The sequence below is a fragment of the Lepidochelys kempii genome, chromosome 9 (assembly GCF_965140265.1).
Source record: "Lepidochelys kempii isolate rLepKem1 chromosome 9, rLepKem1.hap2, whole genome shotgun sequence".
NCBI classification, from domain to species: domain Eukaryota; kingdom Metazoa; phylum Chordata; order Testudines; family Cheloniidae; genus Lepidochelys; species Lepidochelys kempii.
The window spans coordinates 89,773,743-89,793,607 of record NC_133264.1 but is presented as its reverse complement, the minus strand read 5'-3'; the positions used below and the strand labels follow the sequence as shown (position 1 = coordinate 89,793,607).

Below are 19,865 nucleotides of genomic sequence, written 5' to 3'. Positions count from 1 at the left end.
CAAAATCTGTGGAGTAATCTAATTGACTGGAGCATAAACACTGGAAATCTCAGTCTCCAAGGTTTTTGCAATCCAGCCCAATTAAAGCTATAAAGGAGGATTTGATGTAATGCTACACTTTGTAGAGAGCTAAGAAAGGAAGGGTCTTTTGAAAAACCAAAGGAATGGGATAGCTCTGTTCAGTGCCAGTCTCATTAAACAATTCAGTGTTAACTACAGCAAATCCAGCTCTAAAAGGGTTCGGGGTAAGTTGGAAACAAAAACCTTCTTAGGTTTTTTCATACCCAAATATATATTTAGGGTCAATTCAGCTGCAGACGTTGGACCAAATCCTGACCTCATTGTAATCAATGACAAAATTCTCACAGGCTTCACTGGGTCCAGGCTTTCACTCATGAGATGTGTATTTATGACCAGAACTAGCCAGAAGGAACTTAGTCCTTCCATGCAGTAGGTGTCACACAGATGATAAAGTTCACTAGCTTGCACACTCTACTATGAGGAACCTGGGATGATTTGCACAAACTAGATTTATATACTAAAAAGTGTTATTGGTTAAGCATCCATCCTTATTCTCAAAAAGAAAAGGAGTACTTGTGGCACCTTAGAGACTAACCAATTTATTTGAGCATAAGCTTTTGTGAGCTACAGCTCACTTCATTGGCTGTAGCTCACAAAAGCTTATGCTCAAATAAATTGGTTAGTCTCTAAGGTGCCACAAGTACTCCTTTTCTTTTTGCGAATACAGACTAACACGGCTGCTACTCTGAAACCTGTCATCCTTATTCTCTATCTTCATTCCTTTATCTTACTTCCACCACCCATTCATAGTTCAATTAACAGACATTCTACTGTTCTAAAATTTGCTTATCTATGTAGTCCCATTTCCAAGAGCTCTAGACGCCCAGCATAACGGCTGTGCTTAACTGCGCCTATCTGCAGCCTTTATAGTGCTACATTGCCACTCCTTACTCTGACAGCTAGCAGTCCTGTGTGCATACAGGTCTCTCTCAGCAGCAGAGTTTGATCTATACCGATGGGTGCAGATGCATTTACGCAGGATAAACAAGAAGATTGTTATCATCTGTGAAGTACTGAACCAAACGCTCCATCGATAGATGATATTACAACTGCTCCGGAACTACCTCAGCCCACCTTACTGCTGCTGATACGTGTCTCCTGAGGAACAGCTTGAATAGTGGCAAAAGGCTTTTTGTTGTTTAAGACAGACAGATCTTCTGACTAGACAAGACATTTTCCTTTCTCCCTAGACTGTCGCGCTCATTTGTGGGGCTGACAGAGTGCCAATCCAGGCCACAAGACTGAAGGATAAGCAAATGGGTGGACATCTGTAGCAAACATGGATGCTCATCAACCATGGGGAAGTGCTACAGTGATGACATGGTCCATCACCTCTTCCTTACACAGGAGTTGCCACTGCAACATACACTCAGGGCCGGATTCTAAGATAAGATCCAGGCAAAGCAGCCAGTTCTGCAGACTATGCAGCCCTGTTTGCTAGGCATCCAACATTAGAATTTGAGATAAATATCTTGCACAAATTTATGACTCTCTAGGACTCCACATTGGTTTCCCCAACAAGATTCCCCTGCATACATGGAGTGGCTCTTTCTTTCCATTACGAAAACTCATGAGACTCCAAAGAACAGTTCAGTCATGGCTCCCTTTTAAAGAAATGAATCCCGCTTTCCAACAGCTTGCCAAATTAACTGTACGTGTGAAGAGCAGCTGTTTACCTGCACATTCCTCAGTTATCTCCCCGGCCTCTGGTGACTGTAGGACATCTGTTGGCCCTGTAGCCATGATGTAGTCACTGAAATAAAAGATAAAACCGTGTGTTAATTTTTAGTCAATGCACTCAACAATGTTAGAGAGACAGATTCATTCTACCCAGCAAGGACACTGAACATTGCTGAAATGTTCCCAGATACTAATCACCAAAAAGAGCTTACACAGATATTTTGCACTCCAACCAGTGGCAGATTTACCATGAAACAAATTGTGTGGTGGCAGAGGGCCCCAAAACGCAGGACAAATCTGACAAATGACTGAATTTAATAAGCGTTGCAAGTCGCAAAGCAGTCCAGGCTTTCTGCATTCTGCAAACTGTGCTCTAAACATGGTTTTTTGAAGTAGTCTAGCAAAGAATTTTGCTTCACCATTTTTTCGCTGTCTCGGCAAGAGCATAACAGCAGCTAAGGGAAATCATCACTTGTCACTCGAAGTCTGTCTGCTTGATCTATTATCCAGCTGAACAAAAGCACCCTCCCTTGCACTTTGCAACAATGCCCGTGATTTGCCACAAGTATGTAATGGTTCAAAATCCCGTTTTTACAGAGCCTGGTTAAAAACGCAGGATTAACTGTGTTAAACCTAATTGGGTGGTCCATGGGCCCACCTGTGGCTACACCCCTGCTTTTTCAGACATTTTTAATCTGCCTAAAATCAAGGTCAGTTTTTTTTTTTTTTTAAGCAATAATGAAGCAACACTGAGTCTGGCAGTCAAAAATGCAAAAAAAAAAAAAAAAAAAGGCAAGGCAAGGCAAGGCGATAAAGCTAAGCAAAAAGACAGTTTGTCTTATTTTAAAAATCTTGAAGTATTGAATAGTGGACATTCATCAAAAAGTATGGACGAGGAAACATCTGAATTATCTGACCATTCGCTGAGTTGTGGGGATACCTCAATGACTGCAAAAGTTGAACAAGTGGACTCAAGTGACAATGGAACTACGAAATATTGGTAATTTTGTCAAAGGGAAGAAACCTACCCTTGTATTATGGCCAAAATCTGTTTAATTGGATATGATAGAATATTTCTTCGTAAATAAACCGAAAATCATAGGTGCTATGGAAAATTTGAGAAAAGAGTATAAGGTTGCAGGACGAAAGCAATTTAGAGGTCTTCATGAGTCCCATTTTCTGAGGATGAAGAAAAATGGGACAACAGAAATGAGAATTTGGTTGATTTTTTCGGAAACCACTAAGGCAGTCTACTGTTATTATTTGCAAATTATTCCCTGACCATAGTAAAGGAAAAAAACATTCATCAACAGGCTCTCTAATTGGAGAAACGTTGCAAGACATATTGCTGATCATGAAACTTCCAAAGCTCATATTAATGCTATGTGTAAGTTCGTTCCAAGGTGTAAAGTATCTGGAAGAATTGATTCTGTGCTATTGGCGCAGCTTGAAAAAGGAGTGTTCTTACTGGAGGAAAGTGCAGAGACGTGTTGTTGCCACGATTAAACTGCTGTCTTCTTTGGGACTACCTCGAAGAGGACATGATGAGTCACCATTGTCAAATCGAAACAGTAATTTTTTAACCTAACCTTGAATATCTTAGTGAATTTGACCATTTTCTCAAAGAGCATGTGAAAAATTATCAATATTGTGGCTCAGGGAAGACTAACTTTTTAACACACCAAACCAACGATGAATTAATCACTATAATAGCAGAGTGGCTCAAAGCAATTCACTGATGAAGTAAAGGATGCCAAGTACTATTCCATAATAGTCTATTCAACACCAGATGTGAGTCATGCAGACCAATTAACATTAATTTTAAGATATGTGACCGGCAATGGTGAAGTTGTAAAGTGATTTCTTTGTTTTGTCCCGCTAAAATCCCATACTGCTGAATGTCTAGAGACAACTGTTTTGGAAATCATTGCAAATTTAGGTTTGGATATCAAAAATTGTCGTGGGCAGAGTGTTGATAACACTGCAAATATGGCAGGAAAATATTCAGGTCTACAGGCAAGACTGAACGATGCAAACCCCTCTGTTTATTCATACCATAATGAATGAAGCTGACCATAAATGGTCAGTTTTCAGAGTGGAATGGTGCCCCCCAGGGGTCTGTTCTGGGACCAGTCCTATTCAACATATTAATAAATGATCTGGAAAAAGGGGTAAACAGTGAGGTGGCAAAATTTTCAGAGGATACAAAATTACTAAAGATAGTTAAGACCCAGGCAGACTGCGAAGAGCTACAAAAGGATCTTTCAAAACTGGGCAACAAAATGGCAGTTGAAGTTTAATGTTGAGAAATGCAAAGTAATACACATTGGAAAGCATAATCCCAGCTATATATATAAAATGATGGGGTCTAAATTAGCTGTTACCACCCAAGAAAGAGATCTTGGAGTCACTGTGGATAGTTCTCTGAAAACATCCACTCAATGTGCAGCAGCATACAAAACAGCAAACAGAATGCTGGGAATAATTAAGAAAGGGATAGATAATAGGACAGAAAATAACATGTTGCCTCTATATGAATCCATGGTACGCCCACATCTTGAATACCGTGTGCAGATGTGGTCGCCCCATCTCTAAAAAGATATACTGGAATTGGAAAGGGTTCAGAAAAGGGCAACAAAAATAATTAGGGGTATGGAACGGCTTCCGTATGAAGACAGATTAATAAGACTGGGACTTTTCAACTTGGAAAAGAGACGGCTAAGGGGAAATATGATTGAGGTCTATAAAATCATGACTGGTATCAAGAAAATAGATAAGGAAGTATTGTTTACTATTTCTTATAACACAAGAACTAGGGGTCACCAAATGAAATTCATAGGCAGCAGGTTTAAAATAAATAAAGGGAAGTATTTCTTCACACAAGATACAGCCAACCTGTGTAACTCCTTGCCAGAGGATGTTGTGAAGGCCAAGAGCATAACAGGGTTCAAAAAAGAACTAAATAAATTCATGGACGATGGGTCCATAAATGGCTATTAGCCAGGATGGACAGGAATGGTGTCTCTGGCCTCTGTTTGCCAGAAGCTGGGAATGAGCAACAGGGGATGGATTACTTGATGGATTACCTGTTCTGTTCATTCCCTCTGGGGCACCCGGCACTGGCCACTGTCAGAAGACAGGATACTGGATGGACCCTTGGTCTGACCCAGGAGGGCCATTCTTATGTACCACGTTCCAGGCATTCCTTAAATTTAATCTGCAATGCTACAGCTGAATCTTGTGACGGAGCTACACCTTTTTTTGACTTTGTTCAAAATGTGTATGCCTTTTTTCGGTTTCCACGCATTGGTGGAGTATGCTACAATCATGCTTGGAGCAGTCACATGAAACACATTTGATAGTCAAAAGAATTTGTGACACCAGGTGGTCTGCTCATGCAGATGCTGTTTTGGCTTTGAAAATGAGCAGATGATGAGGATATAAAGAAAACCTTATTAGACATAGCCACATCAAATTCTGAAAAACCACATGCGAAAACTGAAGCAAAATCATGAGCACAAAAGTTTGAAAAGTACAATATTGCTGTTTTTACTCTTTTGTGGAACCATTTACTTCAAAGAATTAATGCCGTCAGCAAATTGCTGCAAAAGGTTGATACAAATTTATTGAATGCTGCACAATTGTTAGCCTCAGTTAAAAGCTGTGTCATGGAAGTTCGAAATGACTGTAGCTCGGTGGAAGCAGAGGCACTAACATTAAACAGAAAAAAAAGGTTTTTCTGATATATCTGATGAGAAGTGTAAAAAAAAAAAAGCAACTAGAGACAATGTAATCAATTTAAAAAAGGGAAAGAAGATCTTTGTTAAGATCGTCAGTGTTATTTGTGACAAAGTAATAGTGCAATTGCAGAGTAGAGGTGAATCTCTAAAGAAAACTGTTGATTTATTATGCATGTTTTTTGACAGAAGCATGGACGAAAAATGCTAAAAGCCACTACAGTAAGAAATTAAGTGAATTCTACCGAGAGGACATAGACACAAATCTTTTTGAAGATGAAGTAAAACATTTCATTCATTTTATCAAAAATGATGAGGTTGATTTTGTAAAGAAAAAGTGTAAAAAAAAAAGCTAACTGAAGAAAAAAATTTTTCTTCAAATTGAATAAGTTTCTTCAGAGGAAGTTAACTTTTATTTTCCATTCATGCATCATCTATACTTTGCATTTTGCTAACGTGTAAAAAATACAAATACAAGCTTTCATCGAGACCAGAAGTTCTCAAACTGTGGTCCAAAAACTCCATTCAGGTGGACCGAGGAAAGGTTATTAAGGTGTATTTTTTTAATAAAGCACTCTTATCCAAAGCACTTTACGATAGTTAGCTAACGGTACAAACAACATTTGGAAAGATCATTAAGTCGTCCGACGAGATCCTCAGCAATTTTCAAGTAGTCTGTGAAAAAAAGTTAGACTACAAAAACAACCAAGGTACCTCACTTTATTTTCATTTACTTCCTATTACTTATAATATAGGAGAAGGATGAAGAAGAAAAAAAAAGGAAAAGAATGAAAAACAGTGGGGAGATAAAAGAGAATGTTCTTTTTCTTGGCTGGGGGCGGGCCCAGAAAATGAAGCTGTGTACAGGACCCCACTAACTCTAAATCTGCCACTGACTCCAACCACAAGTCTTTTCTTCACTTTCAACAAACAACCCTCTTCCCCCCAGCCCGGCCAAAACTTCTTCACAGCACAGCTGTCTTTTCAGGAAGTCAGGATCAAAGCCATTAAATATGCTCAACTAAGAGTATAACATGTCCCAGCCTCAGAATACTGAATCTTTACAGGTTTCAGAGTAGCAGCCGTGTTAGTCTGTATTCACAAAAAGAAAAGGAGGACTTGTGGCACCTTAGAGACTAACAAATTTATTTGAGCATAAGTTTTCATGAGCTACAGCTCATTTCATCAGATGTATTCAGTGGAAATCGCTATTTACTAAACAGCCACAGCTCCCTCCAAGCTACAGTACTTTAAAAGCCTGTCAAAATCATGCAAAAAAGGACAATATGGTTTTTTGTTTTTTTTAAAGTCCAAATACAACTTGAGTAAGAGAGATGAGCTGCTGAGAATTCACATCCTGTCCTATGGTGTCTCCCTCTAGCAGTCATTGTGCTACTCTATCAGCATTATAAAAATGAATTAAGCATTTGCATTGAACCAGCATCCTGGGCTATGCTACACATGTGGACGCTGAGCTCAGCTGTTAGATCAAATCTATTTTGGATTTAGTGCAATCAGCTTTTCTCCATGAGCTTCAAAACCCTATCACAAATAGGTCTATTGATCAATCAAGTTAGCAGATAGCATCATTTTCCCCCTTGACTAAAACAAAATTAAATCTAGTTTTTAAGATCATACAAAGTTAAGTGGCTCCAGTTTGTATTTTCCAATGCTCCTTCAGATACAAAAGCATTAAAGCAGCAGACCACAAAAAAGTTACAGTTCAAATGTCAAGCAACAATGGAAATATGACAGTTTTAGCAAGACAGCTCTACAATAACAAAAAATCGTGTCCTTTGATGCGGAAGATAAATGATACAATATGCCAGAATTTAAGGAGCAAATAGTTTTTATTAATAAATATTAATTTAGATACAAAACCTGCTCCAAGAGACTTTAATCTGGTCTTTATTTGCCATTTTCTGACTCAAAGTGTTTTGTCGATATTAGTTAAGACTTTCAACATCACATGAAGGGAGAATTTTTATACCAACTTTACAGACAGGTAAACTAATGTAACTGAGCCCCAAAAGTATGAAAACCTTATAGTGACAGCACCAGCCCACTGAACTGAATAGAAAAGCCCTGCATTAGACACTGATTGAATTAAACCTTTTTAAACTACAGCTGGTTTGAGGCTGTCTTCAGATAACTGTTAGACAATAATAATAATTGAATGCTAATAGGCAAGTCCGGCTGCCATGAGTTTTTCATTGTGATTATGGAGAGGCATTATGCCTTTCAGATCATCTCTTCTCTTTCTTTTTCCTAATGTTTTGTTATGTTCTTTCTTCTGTAATGTCTACCTTTCCCATGTATTCTGGTTAAAGTGGTGATCAACAGGATTTCACATGGAAGTTTTGTCCTATTTTTTTCCACTGCTCCTTATATATTGTAAATGTTTGTTGCATTAGATTTTCTTTCAGGTAGGGGAAAAATCTATTTGAAATTAAGTGGAAGGAAAGCGTTCAATAAAAGTGTTCAGTAAAACTGACAAATTTGCAGGTCCCCAGATCTTAACTCATTTTTACAGAATGGGCCAGATTCTGAGTAATTTACACCACTGCAAATGAGATCAAAATTTGGTGCAATGTTTTTTTCATGCTGGCTAGTTTTTCCTGCTTAGTTTTCATCTGTTATACATTTATATAATCACTTTATAATCTCATCTGCTCACTAAGAGTCTTTCTAGGACTTCATTAAATTTTGACAGTCATGCTTCTAAATTTTATTATTTAATGCTCATTTTTTTCAATTTGGTAATTTTTTTTTAAATGTACAGTGATGATTCAGCTGACAGGCAGTATCTGAGTCAAATCAGCTCCTGCATTTACCCAATTTTACAGCTGGACTGACTGAGGCATATGGAGGCCAAGTGATTTTTTCAAGGGCACACAAAGAATCTACATCTCGCACTAGATCACATAGCTATTATTGTCCTAAGTATGAAACAGTGATTTGGGAGGGAGAGGAAACATAAAAGAGTTTTTCCAAGCTTTCAATGAACAAATATGCAAATTACAAAACAATGAGCTCTACCAGAAAAATATTTGTTGAAATATTTTAAACAGCCTCAGAATTTAAGAACCTAGGTCAAGCAGGGTCGTCGTCCACTGGCTATGTTGTAACTTACTTGTACTTTAGAAAGAACAGTTGTCAAGATTATGGATAATATGCCCTGGACTGTGGGCATCTGTCATGGTAATGTAGAGAGAGAAAATGACAAACTATCAATAGAAATCCATGTGAGAGTACAGGCATTAATTGATTGAATCCTTGGAACTTCACCATTTCTAAAGCATAATGAGAGCTGACAGACACAGTGCTGTGGCTTGTGTATCAATACAGCAGATGTATCACTGCCAGTCTTTCAATCAGCTGTACTGACCATGTGCAACATGCGAGCTTTCCCACGGCACTAACCCATTAGGCAAGGGTTTTTCAAAAACGCAATATGTATATTGATTTTTGCTGATAAAAATATCAGGTCAAATAAAGGCATGACCATTTGCAGCAACATTTTCAATATACCCTTTGGGTCACGAGACACTGGAGCGCAGGGAGGGTGAAGGAATTCCCAGAGGGACAACACAGATTCTCTCTGGAGCGGTGCGAAATTTCTCAGCCGGCAAATGGGACTCAAGGGAGAGTCCTGGGCCCATTGCACACCCTGAGTAACCCCACTGTGGGACAAACCGGGACCGAGAGAGACCAGAGGTAGGGTGTTCCCCTCTCCTATGACAGGGCAGCAGCAGAGCCGACCCACAGATGCTGCTGGGGACACAGGATTCCCGGAGTCCCAACGGCTGCTGCATTATCCCCGAGGGATGGAATGGTTCGTGCATGGGCAGAGTTACAGACCTACTAGCCCTGTCTTTGGTTCTCTTTCAACTTGCCCCCACAATCTTTCCCCCATTGCATAGGCCTGGTGGGAGCCCCTGCAGTGCAATCCACAGTGCAAAAGGACCCCTTGCTAGGTCTCCCAGAAGCCAGCCACAACCTACACAGAGACAGCATATTGGTTTCTCTATGTCCTGGCCTGTCTGCTCCCATGGGCCGGGGAGGAGGGAATGGAAAGGATTTAAAGCTTAACCATAGCAGCAAGGATTTTGGAGAACACTGTGCTCTTCCCTCCTTGCCATGCCCAATCAGTACAAAACCGATACATTAATGAATTACTTGCATTAAGCACAAAACAACAAAACGGTTTCCTGTATAGTTGTACATATCAAAACAAAACTGACTTTACTGGATCCAATTTGCAGCTGGCGTTCAGATCGCGGGGGCATATTTTAAATCAGTAAATCTCCTGCTGAGATGCAGAGTTATTTTTGAAGCAGTCAATAGGAACTGCCTAGCAATCAACATGGCATTCATCTTTTTTTGTAGTAAGTTTATTGAGTCAACACAGGCCTACAGGCTTGTATCTGCTGCTCCTTCAATATGCAGCTTCCATTAATAACCGCAACATTTTTCATAGCAACAGCACTTACACAGAGCTTTTCATGTGGAAGAACTAATGAGGCCATAGGTGCTGGAACTAGGAGTTCTGCCACACCCCTTGGCTTGAAGTGGTTTCCATTATATACAGGGTTTACCATTTAGTTCAATGGATCTCAGCACCCCCACTATAAAAGTTGTTCCAGCACCTCTGAAGGAGGCCTCCCAACATGAGGGGCAATGCAAGGATCACTAGCCCCATTTTACAAAATGGGTGTGGTTGAGGGCGGAGTGCTTGGCTGCGTTACCAAGGCCACAACGGGAGGCGGCGACATAGCCATAGTTCCCAGGGTTGTGGTCACACCACTCCCCTTTGCCAGCTAAATACATTCCATGCCCAAGTACTATACATTTGTAAAACAAAATAATAAAAAGGAGACGCGATCACCATTTCCTTGATGTTTGTATCACCTATTTAAGATCACCTGCATCGTTAGAGCTCTGAGAGACTCATATTTTCTTTATATAGAAAAGTCTGAAGAATCAAGTTCACTGTATTTTGCATGGGTTTGGGGAATAAATATGGCTGCTGCATTGCCTCTCTGTAGCGGTGGAAAGGCTGGTGCATCTGCCTGGTCTTTAATCCTTCCTTAACTTGCGTCCTGAGTCACACACCCATCTTGGGCCTTCTGGGAGGAGCCTCTGTGGTGCAGAAATCCACAAGGGAAAGGAGCTGCTGTCCCCTTGCTCAGTGTCTCTTTCCTCAAGAATAAATGCTGAAGGCAATAAAGTCTCAAGAATACATGGCCATACATTCTATCAGGCCTGGGAAATAGAAATCTTTTTTCCTCAGGAAAAGTAACAATGCAAACTGGCCCAGGACAAGACATACAAGGTTTGGTTGCAGCTTTGTCAACCATTTTCCTTCAGATAAACATGCCAGCTTAATTCAAGCTCAAGCTTTGATTCTTGTACTGAACACCATACATCATGAGATGGAGCCACATACACGATGGTCATGCCCATAACCTGGTCCTCCATGCTGCTATCCTCCCTCAAGGCGCTCTCCTTAAAACACTCTTCCAGCTGTAGCAGAACCATTTTGAAAAACTCAACCATTTTTGTAGGCCCGTGTGAAAAGGGTGCAAGGGGGAAAGTACTATCCCTTTAAGGGACTGGCTGGAGCCTGCAGCCTGGGGATAATCAACAATGCCCCTGCTTTGCACATTAGGGTCTGAGTTATGTAAACAGGACCAGAAGAAGGCTGCAGACTCCAGTCGGTCCTGTATAGCCCCCATGCACTCTTTCACTGTCCTGATTGCAGGTTTCTTGGTAGATTTCAAGAGAAAGGGGGATTCAAGCAGCATTAGAATTCAGATGACACTGTTCTTCAGAAACTAACAGACAGGTTACATTCCAGCCTGACTTACTTTTTTAACATCTCTGTAGAGGATGGTTCTGCTTCGAGATGTGGTGGTGGATGCAGTAGCACCTTCTTTCTCCAGAGATCTGCTCCTTGCGAGCATATTCAGAGTCTCGTATACCGGAAGCCAGCTGAGGTCACTCAATTAGGGCAAACGGCAAAGAATGGGTCAGACAATCCCCAAAGCTGGTGGATATTCCAATGCTTAGATTTACCCAGCCAGCACTAAACAGGTTCTGTTATACCTTGCTGGTTACTCAGAAGTCCAAAACACAGTTCCTTTAAAGTAACCCAGCCTCAGGCTTCCACCTAGTTACCCAAGTCAGATATGATGAGGATTAATGAAAATTTTATTCATCATATAAAAGAAAAGTTTCTACCGATCCCAAAAAATCAGACACATTACCTCCCAGGTTAATGAATATTCCAGATCTTACCCAAATACATTCTTATAGCCAATTCTTATTAACTAAACTAAAATTTATTTAAAAAGAGAGTATAGGTTAAATGATCAATATACATATAGACATGAGTTTAATTCTTGAGGTTCAGATTCATAGCAGAGATGGTGAGCTTTGTAGTTGCAAAGAGTTCTTTTAGAATTTAGTCCATAGGTTATAGTCCAATATCATATTCAGGGTGTTCCAGCTTAACTGGGACCTCAATCTTGCGACTCAAACGTCCCCTGGTAAAGCTTAAGCAGATCTGAGATGACAGGATCAGGACCCAAAGATCTTTTATACAATTTCAGGCCTTCTTTGACAAGTTGGAGTCTCTTGGCTTATAATAGGCAATCAGGGCAACTTTGAAGTAGGTCCATCACCGGTACATAGCTACACGAATTAACATAAGGCAATTGCCTGTTTTTCCACCATTCACAGATGATTGGTTATACATTTCAAAGAGAGATGAATACAGCGATATTCTATGTTTACAGGTTTCAGAGTAACAGCCGTGTTAGTCTGTATTCGCAAAAAGAAAAGGAGTACTTGTGGCACCTTAGAGACTAACCAATTTATTTGAGCATGAGCTTTCGTGAGCTACAGCTCACTTCATCGGATGCATACCGTGGAAACTGCAGCAGACTTTATATATACACAGAGAATATGAAACAATACCTCTTCCCACCCCACTGTCCTGCTGGTAATAGCTTATCTAAAGTGATCATCAGGTGGGCCATTTCCAGCACAAATCCAGGTTTTCTCACCCTCCGCCCCCCAAAGGGAGGCAGTTTCCACGGTATGCATCCGATGAAGTGAGCTGTAGCTCACGAAAGCTCATGCTCAAATAAATTGGTTAGTCTCTAAAGTGCCACAAGTCCTCCTTTTCTATGTTTACAGTTCTTTTAAATGCAAGGATGTTCTTTTGATCTCTGAATTAACAGAATACAGCATAGACAGGGACTGTTGATTACATTGTTGACCACTACCAATATATATGTCAATATACAAACATTATCTCCCCATGTCTTTAAGGGTTGAATTTGAGTAATTCATCCTGCAGGACACTTAACCCTTTCTGGTCATGTGTCACACCTCCCGTTAGACCACCAGGGCAAACACAAGGCAGCGAGCTGGGTTCTGTTCTTGCTCACGCACCATCAACAGAATTGTTTACTAAATTCCACTGACAGGGCCAAATTCTGCCCTCAGTTTCCCCTCTCCAGCCCCCCTGAAGAAGATTCTAGAGTTGATCATAGTGAAGCTAGTAAGAATACTGCTCAACTTTCAGAGCCCCTGAGAAAATTAGACCTGGAAGCTATTGAAACACTACAAATGTGGAACCTCACCGTGGTCTTTGTATGACGAGCACAGCAAAACTGCACATTGAGGGCCAGATTCTGATCCCCTCACTCATGTTGAGTAGTATCTTACTCCACAAATAGTCCTACTGAGGTAGCTTCTAGTACAAGTCAGGGGGTCTGAACCTGACCCTGAGTTACTGGATATCAAAAAAGGATCCATAGCCTCTTCTACACTGGATTGATCTTGTTAAAAATTTCCCACTGTTGCTACCATCAGCAGTGAAAGCGCTAATGGAGACAGGCCACTGGCTGCTCTAAGCAGGCCTAACAGCATGGTAGTTAAAACACTCCCATTGTGATCAGCACTGGTCATAGTGAGAATGAGAAGTTTAAGAAAGAAAAAAAAACCCTCTAGTGACAGTGAAGCTGATAACTGATAGGATCTTAATAAAGACTAATTTGCATGCAGAGAGAGTTTTCATCCTGAAACTTAAGAAAAGGTTAAAGGCCTTTTCCCAAGGATCACAAAGTAATAATAGCCACCAGGAAGGCTGGATAAGCAGCAAGATGATATTTAATATCAATAAAAATTCTCTGAGGATCACCAAGGGGTCATAATTCCCTGAGGCCTCAGACAGTGCTCGACTCCATGCCGCACAGAGATCTCCAGAGCAAGGAACAGTTTGTAGAAAATGCCCTATTCATCACTTTCTTATTCTTGATTCAATCAAACCCCATCTTGACCTCAATGAGGAGGTTTGCCTGAGTAAAGAGCAGGGCCCAAAGCCGTTAAGTTCTTTTCCCCCACAGTTTGCATTCCGGAGGCTTTTCCTGACAGAGTTTCTGAAGGATTTCTGCTACCCAACAGTGTCTGAAGCATCACACTCTGCCCTCCTAGCGTGCATGTGTGTAGCACTAATGGAAAGCAGCTGGTGTGCTGAATTCTAGTAATGTAACAAGAGGAAATGCCTTTCATACAGCCACACAGGCTCGTCTGTAATTGTGTGAAGAGCCAAAGGGATAAGAAGGGGGAAGGGCAAAATGAGACAAAAAACATTCATAAGCTACCCTTCAAAACTAGGTGGGAATACAAACAGGTGTTAACAACATTGGAACAAGGAACACCGACGCCTCTTTATGTTGTATGGTGCAGCATCTCCATCAGTTCATTCCCCTGTCTACAATCACAAGACTCAGGCCCAGATCCTCAAAAGTATTGAGGCACCTAACTTCTATTGATTTCAATGCTAGCCCTTCCACACTACGACTGTGCTACTTGCAACCAGGTTAGCCAAACCCCCTGCATAATGATCTACAGCATGTTTTCTCCAAGACGTTTTGCAGGAAAAAATATCCTGTCCACACAAGTCAGGAAAAGTATGCTGGAACCATGTTTTAAAGGATTGAAGCACATACAGTTAGGACCTCAGTGTGGGCTGGATTTTAGCCAATATTATGGGCCAGATAGATCCTTTGCAGTTGTAAAGCTATATTGATTTGCACCTGATAAATTGGTCAAAACTCCCCCCCCCCCCTCCAGCAATTCGTCCTCTTTAAACTGCCACCAGGAAACTTTTAGGAGACAATTGGAATGAGGCTGCCCATTCCCAGATGTCTTGTTCTTCCACAATGACGATCCATTATTTTAGGATGGGAATCAGCAGAGAGGTATCCAGGAACTGCACTGGGAGACTTAAGTGCATTGTTGGCCTTACGTGAGCTTTTCAAAGCTTCTTGACCCTGAGAAATTTGGGGGTGGTTTGGGAAACATACATTTAAGATCCTCGAGGATACTGCAGAACGCTGACTTCACCAGTTGGAGAGTGGACACATCCAGAAAGCCTTGCTGCCCATGGAAATGTTGCAAGAGCTCAGCAACAGGAAATGTCAAGCCACTATCGCTAAACAGCAGACATTCCTCATGGTAACAGAGTCAAAATGCCAGAGACTTTGGTATCAGGATGAAACCAACTCCACATGCTTAAAAACAAAACAAAAACTATTCAAATAGCTAGGCAATGGGCATGCTGGAACTGCTGTCTACTGTACTAAATACAATCCTTCCACTGTTACCTGGTCCTCTCCACCCCAAACTGTTTAGCTCCACATTTTGCATCTCATCCTACGTTTAGGCCTTAAACTCTTTTGGACACAGATTGTCTTTTATATGATAGCCTAGTGGATAGAGCACTGGACCAGGACTCAGAAGACATGGGTGCTATTCCCATCTCCACTGCTGGATACTGTGTGAGCTTCATCACCCTGCGGCTCAGTTTCCCCATCTGTAAAATGGGGATAATGATACCAAAAGCACTTTGACATCAATGGATGAAAAGCACTATGTAGGAGCTAGGTATTGTTGTTGTAATTACAGTGCCTAGTACAATGGTCTTCCAGCCCAATTGGGGCCTCTTGCATTTTATGACAATACAAATTATAAATGGCAACAACAACATTGCTGGTCTACATCCTTGATATATCTACATGTCTGAGTCTCACAGTTATCTCATCTAAAGGCACAATCTTATTGTAGGTAACAAAATCAAAAGGACCTGGACCCAAAAGAGAGATTCTGGAGTCTTTTTAATAAGGAATTATACTTCATAAACACTAACAATGGTGAAGAAAATGGACTAAAACAACAATGAACTGAATGCCAGTTTTAAGACATCTGATATTAAGAGTGTGTCTAAACTTTTTTTAGATCCTCTCCAAAAACAGCCAATTATCCCTCAATTGGTAGGTTACAAAGTAGCTGAGGGGGGACGGGGGGGAACACTTCACATAGATTGAATTTCCCTGGGCAAATTGGAATCCAAGAGGATTTAATACAGATATTTAGTGACCCAGGAATTCGAAGTGCATGGAGGAAAGGAGATGCTGGCAGAAACTTTCAGAGGTTTAGCTGTGCCATAAGAATTCACTCTAGTAAAAAACAGTCAGTCAATCCTCTTTAGGTTGTGAGAGTGCAAATAAAATGCAGGCTTGATAATCTCAGATGCTGCTCTTGGCAGTAAATTTGGGAAATCTCTCTTCATCTGCCCTCCCACAATCCAGCTGGTGGTAACATCTACTGCAAGTCCTCAGTGTGGTCCATTTTCGTGACGTTTTCACCATGACAAGATTTTGGCAGGGACCAGAGACCAGCCTCAGGAGGACAGAGAATTTCCAGCCCTCTAATGAATTTAAGCCCTTCCTGGAGAGAGAATCCCCCTCTGATTGGCTGCTTAACCCACTGCCTTCCTCTTGGGGCTGAGCAACCAATCAGAGCTGCTTCTGGAAAAGCTCTGTCCCTGTCACCTCAGCAGCCTAAAGCCAGTCTCAGAGGAGAGAGCTAAAGAGCCCAGCCGCTCAGGGCAACTTCCCTTTCCCCGTCCCCTCCTAGGAGCAACAGGCACTGGGGGGCCCCAGCTTCTCCTCCTTCCCTTGGCAGTACCCTGCCTGGGAAGGAGTGGGTGGGGTGAAGAGCTCCTGGAGCTGGCCCCCCAGCCTGGAAGGGAGAGAAGGAACCTCACTGCAGCACCCCCAGGCCTGGGAGAGTGGATAACCCCTGGACGGGCAGAGGGGGGCAGAATTAATAGGATGGGGGCTGGGTATGGGAACAGAATCAATTTAGTGATGAGGTGGGGGTCGAGCTCCTTCCGTGGGATCTAAAAAAATCACCTCATCCAGTAAATGGCAATGGGATGCTGGCCAGTGAGAAAGTTAAAGCAGGAAGGCCACACTTCATGTGCACAATGGGATCAGATCCTCAGCTGGAGTAAATCAGTAGAATCATTGCTGATTTACACCAGCCAAGAATCCAGCCCTTTGTATTTTAGACATGGAGGAGCACATGACACACTGGAAGAAAACAAGCGTCTATAGATGGTGCATCAAAGAAAATGCAAAGCAAATATTCGGAGAAGGAGCTGAAGGGACCAACATAGGGAAGGAGGAGGGGGAGGAGCAGAAAATAAGAACTGAAAATAAATATTAGAAAAAGAAGGGGTAGGTGGGGGCAGAATTCTGTAGGGTCTTTGGGGTAAGGCCATGAGCTGCAGAGAAGGAATTAAGGAGGGAGCAATGATACAATTTGTATTTTTTTAAGAAGCAAGAGGGATTCCACCTGGTGGGTTATTCTTGTGACGATGGGGCTTTTTGTACCATTAATCAGGGCCTTATTTAATTACAAATCTAGTAAATTCCCATTGTTAAACACTAGAGCTCAGCCTAGGGAAGGAGAACATTCACTTGATCTATGGGGTATTTTTAGAATTACTAAAAGAGCAGAGATCTGTTTCTTATCACAGCCCTTTCTTTGATCATTCATACTCTAAAATGTAAAACCTAAACCACAAAAACAGACCAACTCTTATCTGTAGGGAAACAGGAGAAAGTTGTCCAACTTTGCTCATCCCAGTAAGAGTCAGAAACAGAAAGCCAGCTTTTTACCTTAAATAATTTTCCCCTTCTTGATCTACTGGGGGTGCACACAAGATTTAATTCAAACTGCTGATGTGAATGGAGGCAGGTATTTTTAATCCTGGTGATTACTCAATGAGCTCTGGCTTAGTTTTCCTGCTGTCTGCCTTTTATACCCTTGCTAGTGTGAACAAGTCCCCCAGAGCCTGGCCAATGTAAGCCTCGGGGAATTAGCTCCAGTTGGATTTAAACGGGTGTCTGAGGTCACACACATCCATATGATGTCAAACACTCAGGCCACGTAGTAGCGATAGGGAGTAAACTTCACTATAATGATGGCACATAGCCTGTCATGCCCTGCAAGTGGGTGGAAGTTAGCTTTAAGATCAAGCTAGTCAGATGGCCTAGTGACTGATCAGCCATGCTTTTAGTCTTAACCACTAACTCAAAACCAACCAGACTGAAACAAAATGAGGAATAGGGCTGCATAAAATGTCCTTTGTCTTTTTTGCTTGTAAGCAAAAAAAAGACAAGCATGTACTTTCATCCTGGGAGATTTGTTTCCTACCAATGAAAGAAAGTCTATCTAGGTACTTATACGGCCCTTGTCACGAGAGAGAGCGTACACACTCTCTCTGTTACTCAGAGGATTGCCACCCCAGCAGACAGGCAGGCAAACTCCTTACATAGATTATAAAAGCAGAATGGACTATCAGAATCATCTCATCTGAGCTCCTGCATAATGCAAGCCATAGAAATGCATCCAGTAATTCCTGTATCGAACCCTTAAATTGCAGCTCAAGAAGAGCACATCTTTTAGAAAGTCATTTAAAGGTGCAGTACACAGAAAAGAGAATTGTAACGTCTTCTCTGTATTTACACAGCTACACCCAATGCTGTTACTCCGGAGAGGAGTAGCCAATTAAGAATCCTGCTGGCAAAAGCCCAAAGCTGAAGGCAGCAATGGTGTTTGCCGAAACCCATAGTGACACCACTTCATGACAATAACCAGGCCACTAACTGGAAGGATGCAGTAGCCCACAAGCCATCCCTATTCATCTATCAAGCAGCCCAGGGGACTCCAGTGAGGGAAGGTAGGACCTGTGGGTGGAATGACAGCATCGCCTGTTCACAGATATCTTGAGTGTGATGCAAAAAGACTTCCCCACTTTCTGAATTTCACCTTGTTAACAAACATAAATCATAAGCCTCAGACGTTTTTCCCCCCTGAGCTTGGCTGTTTCTAGGACTTTTTCCTACAGGATACCCACCTCTATGCTGTCCAAGCAACCGCATGAAAACCAACCAGGACACCCACCCACCATTCTCAATTTCTCTCTAGCTCAAAGGAAGATATTTTAACCCCTTTTGTAACTAACAGAAGCAACCTCGTCTGGTTGCCAAAGTGAATCAGCAAAATCACTCCACATCCCAATCAGGTTTCTAGCCACTGACATGTTGCTCCAGTTATATACGGTAGTTTGATGGTAAACAGAATTACACCAAGGGCAGCATGAGCCTTTTCCTTAGAGCTACATATTTCTCAAAACACATCCCACTTGAATCTGAGTGACTATGTGACTCAAGAACTCCACATTTGGACGAGAGTTATACATATGTTGTCTGGCAAACACATAGCCACATATTTCTCAGAATGAATAAGCATTAGTGAATTCTTTATGAATAAGAGTCAAAGAGCATGATTCACTTAATTAGCACCAGACTTCTGGAGTTACAAGGCCAAAAGAAACAGCCCCAACAAAAACTGTAAGTTGGAGCACCCTCTTTGTTCCTTAACCATTCATGCCAAAGCTAACTCATGGCTTGTCTACCCCCAAACATTATACTGCTTTAACTATACTGGCCCTCCATACTAGGGCTTGTATCAGTATAACTATTAGGTTAAAACAAAAAAACCCTCCTAACTAGCATAAAAGTTCTGTGTAGATCATGCCTCTGTTTTCTAATCTAGATCATTCTGGAAAAGCTGAAGTGCTGGTGCTATCTTGATTGCAAATATAATAAATCAGCAATCACTGCTTAGAGTTTGTAAATAGCAAAGGCAAAATCAGATAAAACTGTAAGTGACTGTATTTTTGTGTGTTTGTATGCTGCTTAGCACAGTAAGGCCCTGGTCCATGACTAGGTGCTACCCCAATAACAATAATTAATGAAAATAAAATAAGATAAGAGCTGGGAAGAGCCAACAGGCCTGCAATTAATTTGTTTCTAATATTTTATTTAGTAAAACTCCTTGATTATTGTTTTACCAGCCTTGAAATGTGAACTGGAAGGGATTTGATTCAGGATTGAAAGGTTGTCCAATATCAGATAGAGCTTTGTGCATCTTCTGCTT

General features: G+C 41.3%; 1 protein-coding gene across 4 annotated transcripts in view; it reads right to left on the bottom strand.

Moving 5' to 3' along the window:
* Positions 1-19,865, bottom strand: part of KIAA1210 (KIAA1210 ortholog) — a 93,207-nt gene that overhangs the window by 37,553 nt on the left and 35,789 nt on the right. For all 4 annotated transcript variants that reach the window (XM_073361358.1, XM_073361356.1, XM_073361357.1 and 1 more), the window contains exon 2: positions 1,758-1,834. In XM_073361358.1, coding sequence (XP_073217459.1) covers positions 1,758-1,824 — 67 coding nt within the window. In that variant the 5' untranslated portion in view covers positions 1,825-1,834. The remainder of the gene's footprint in view (positions 1-1,757; positions 1,835-19,865) is intronic.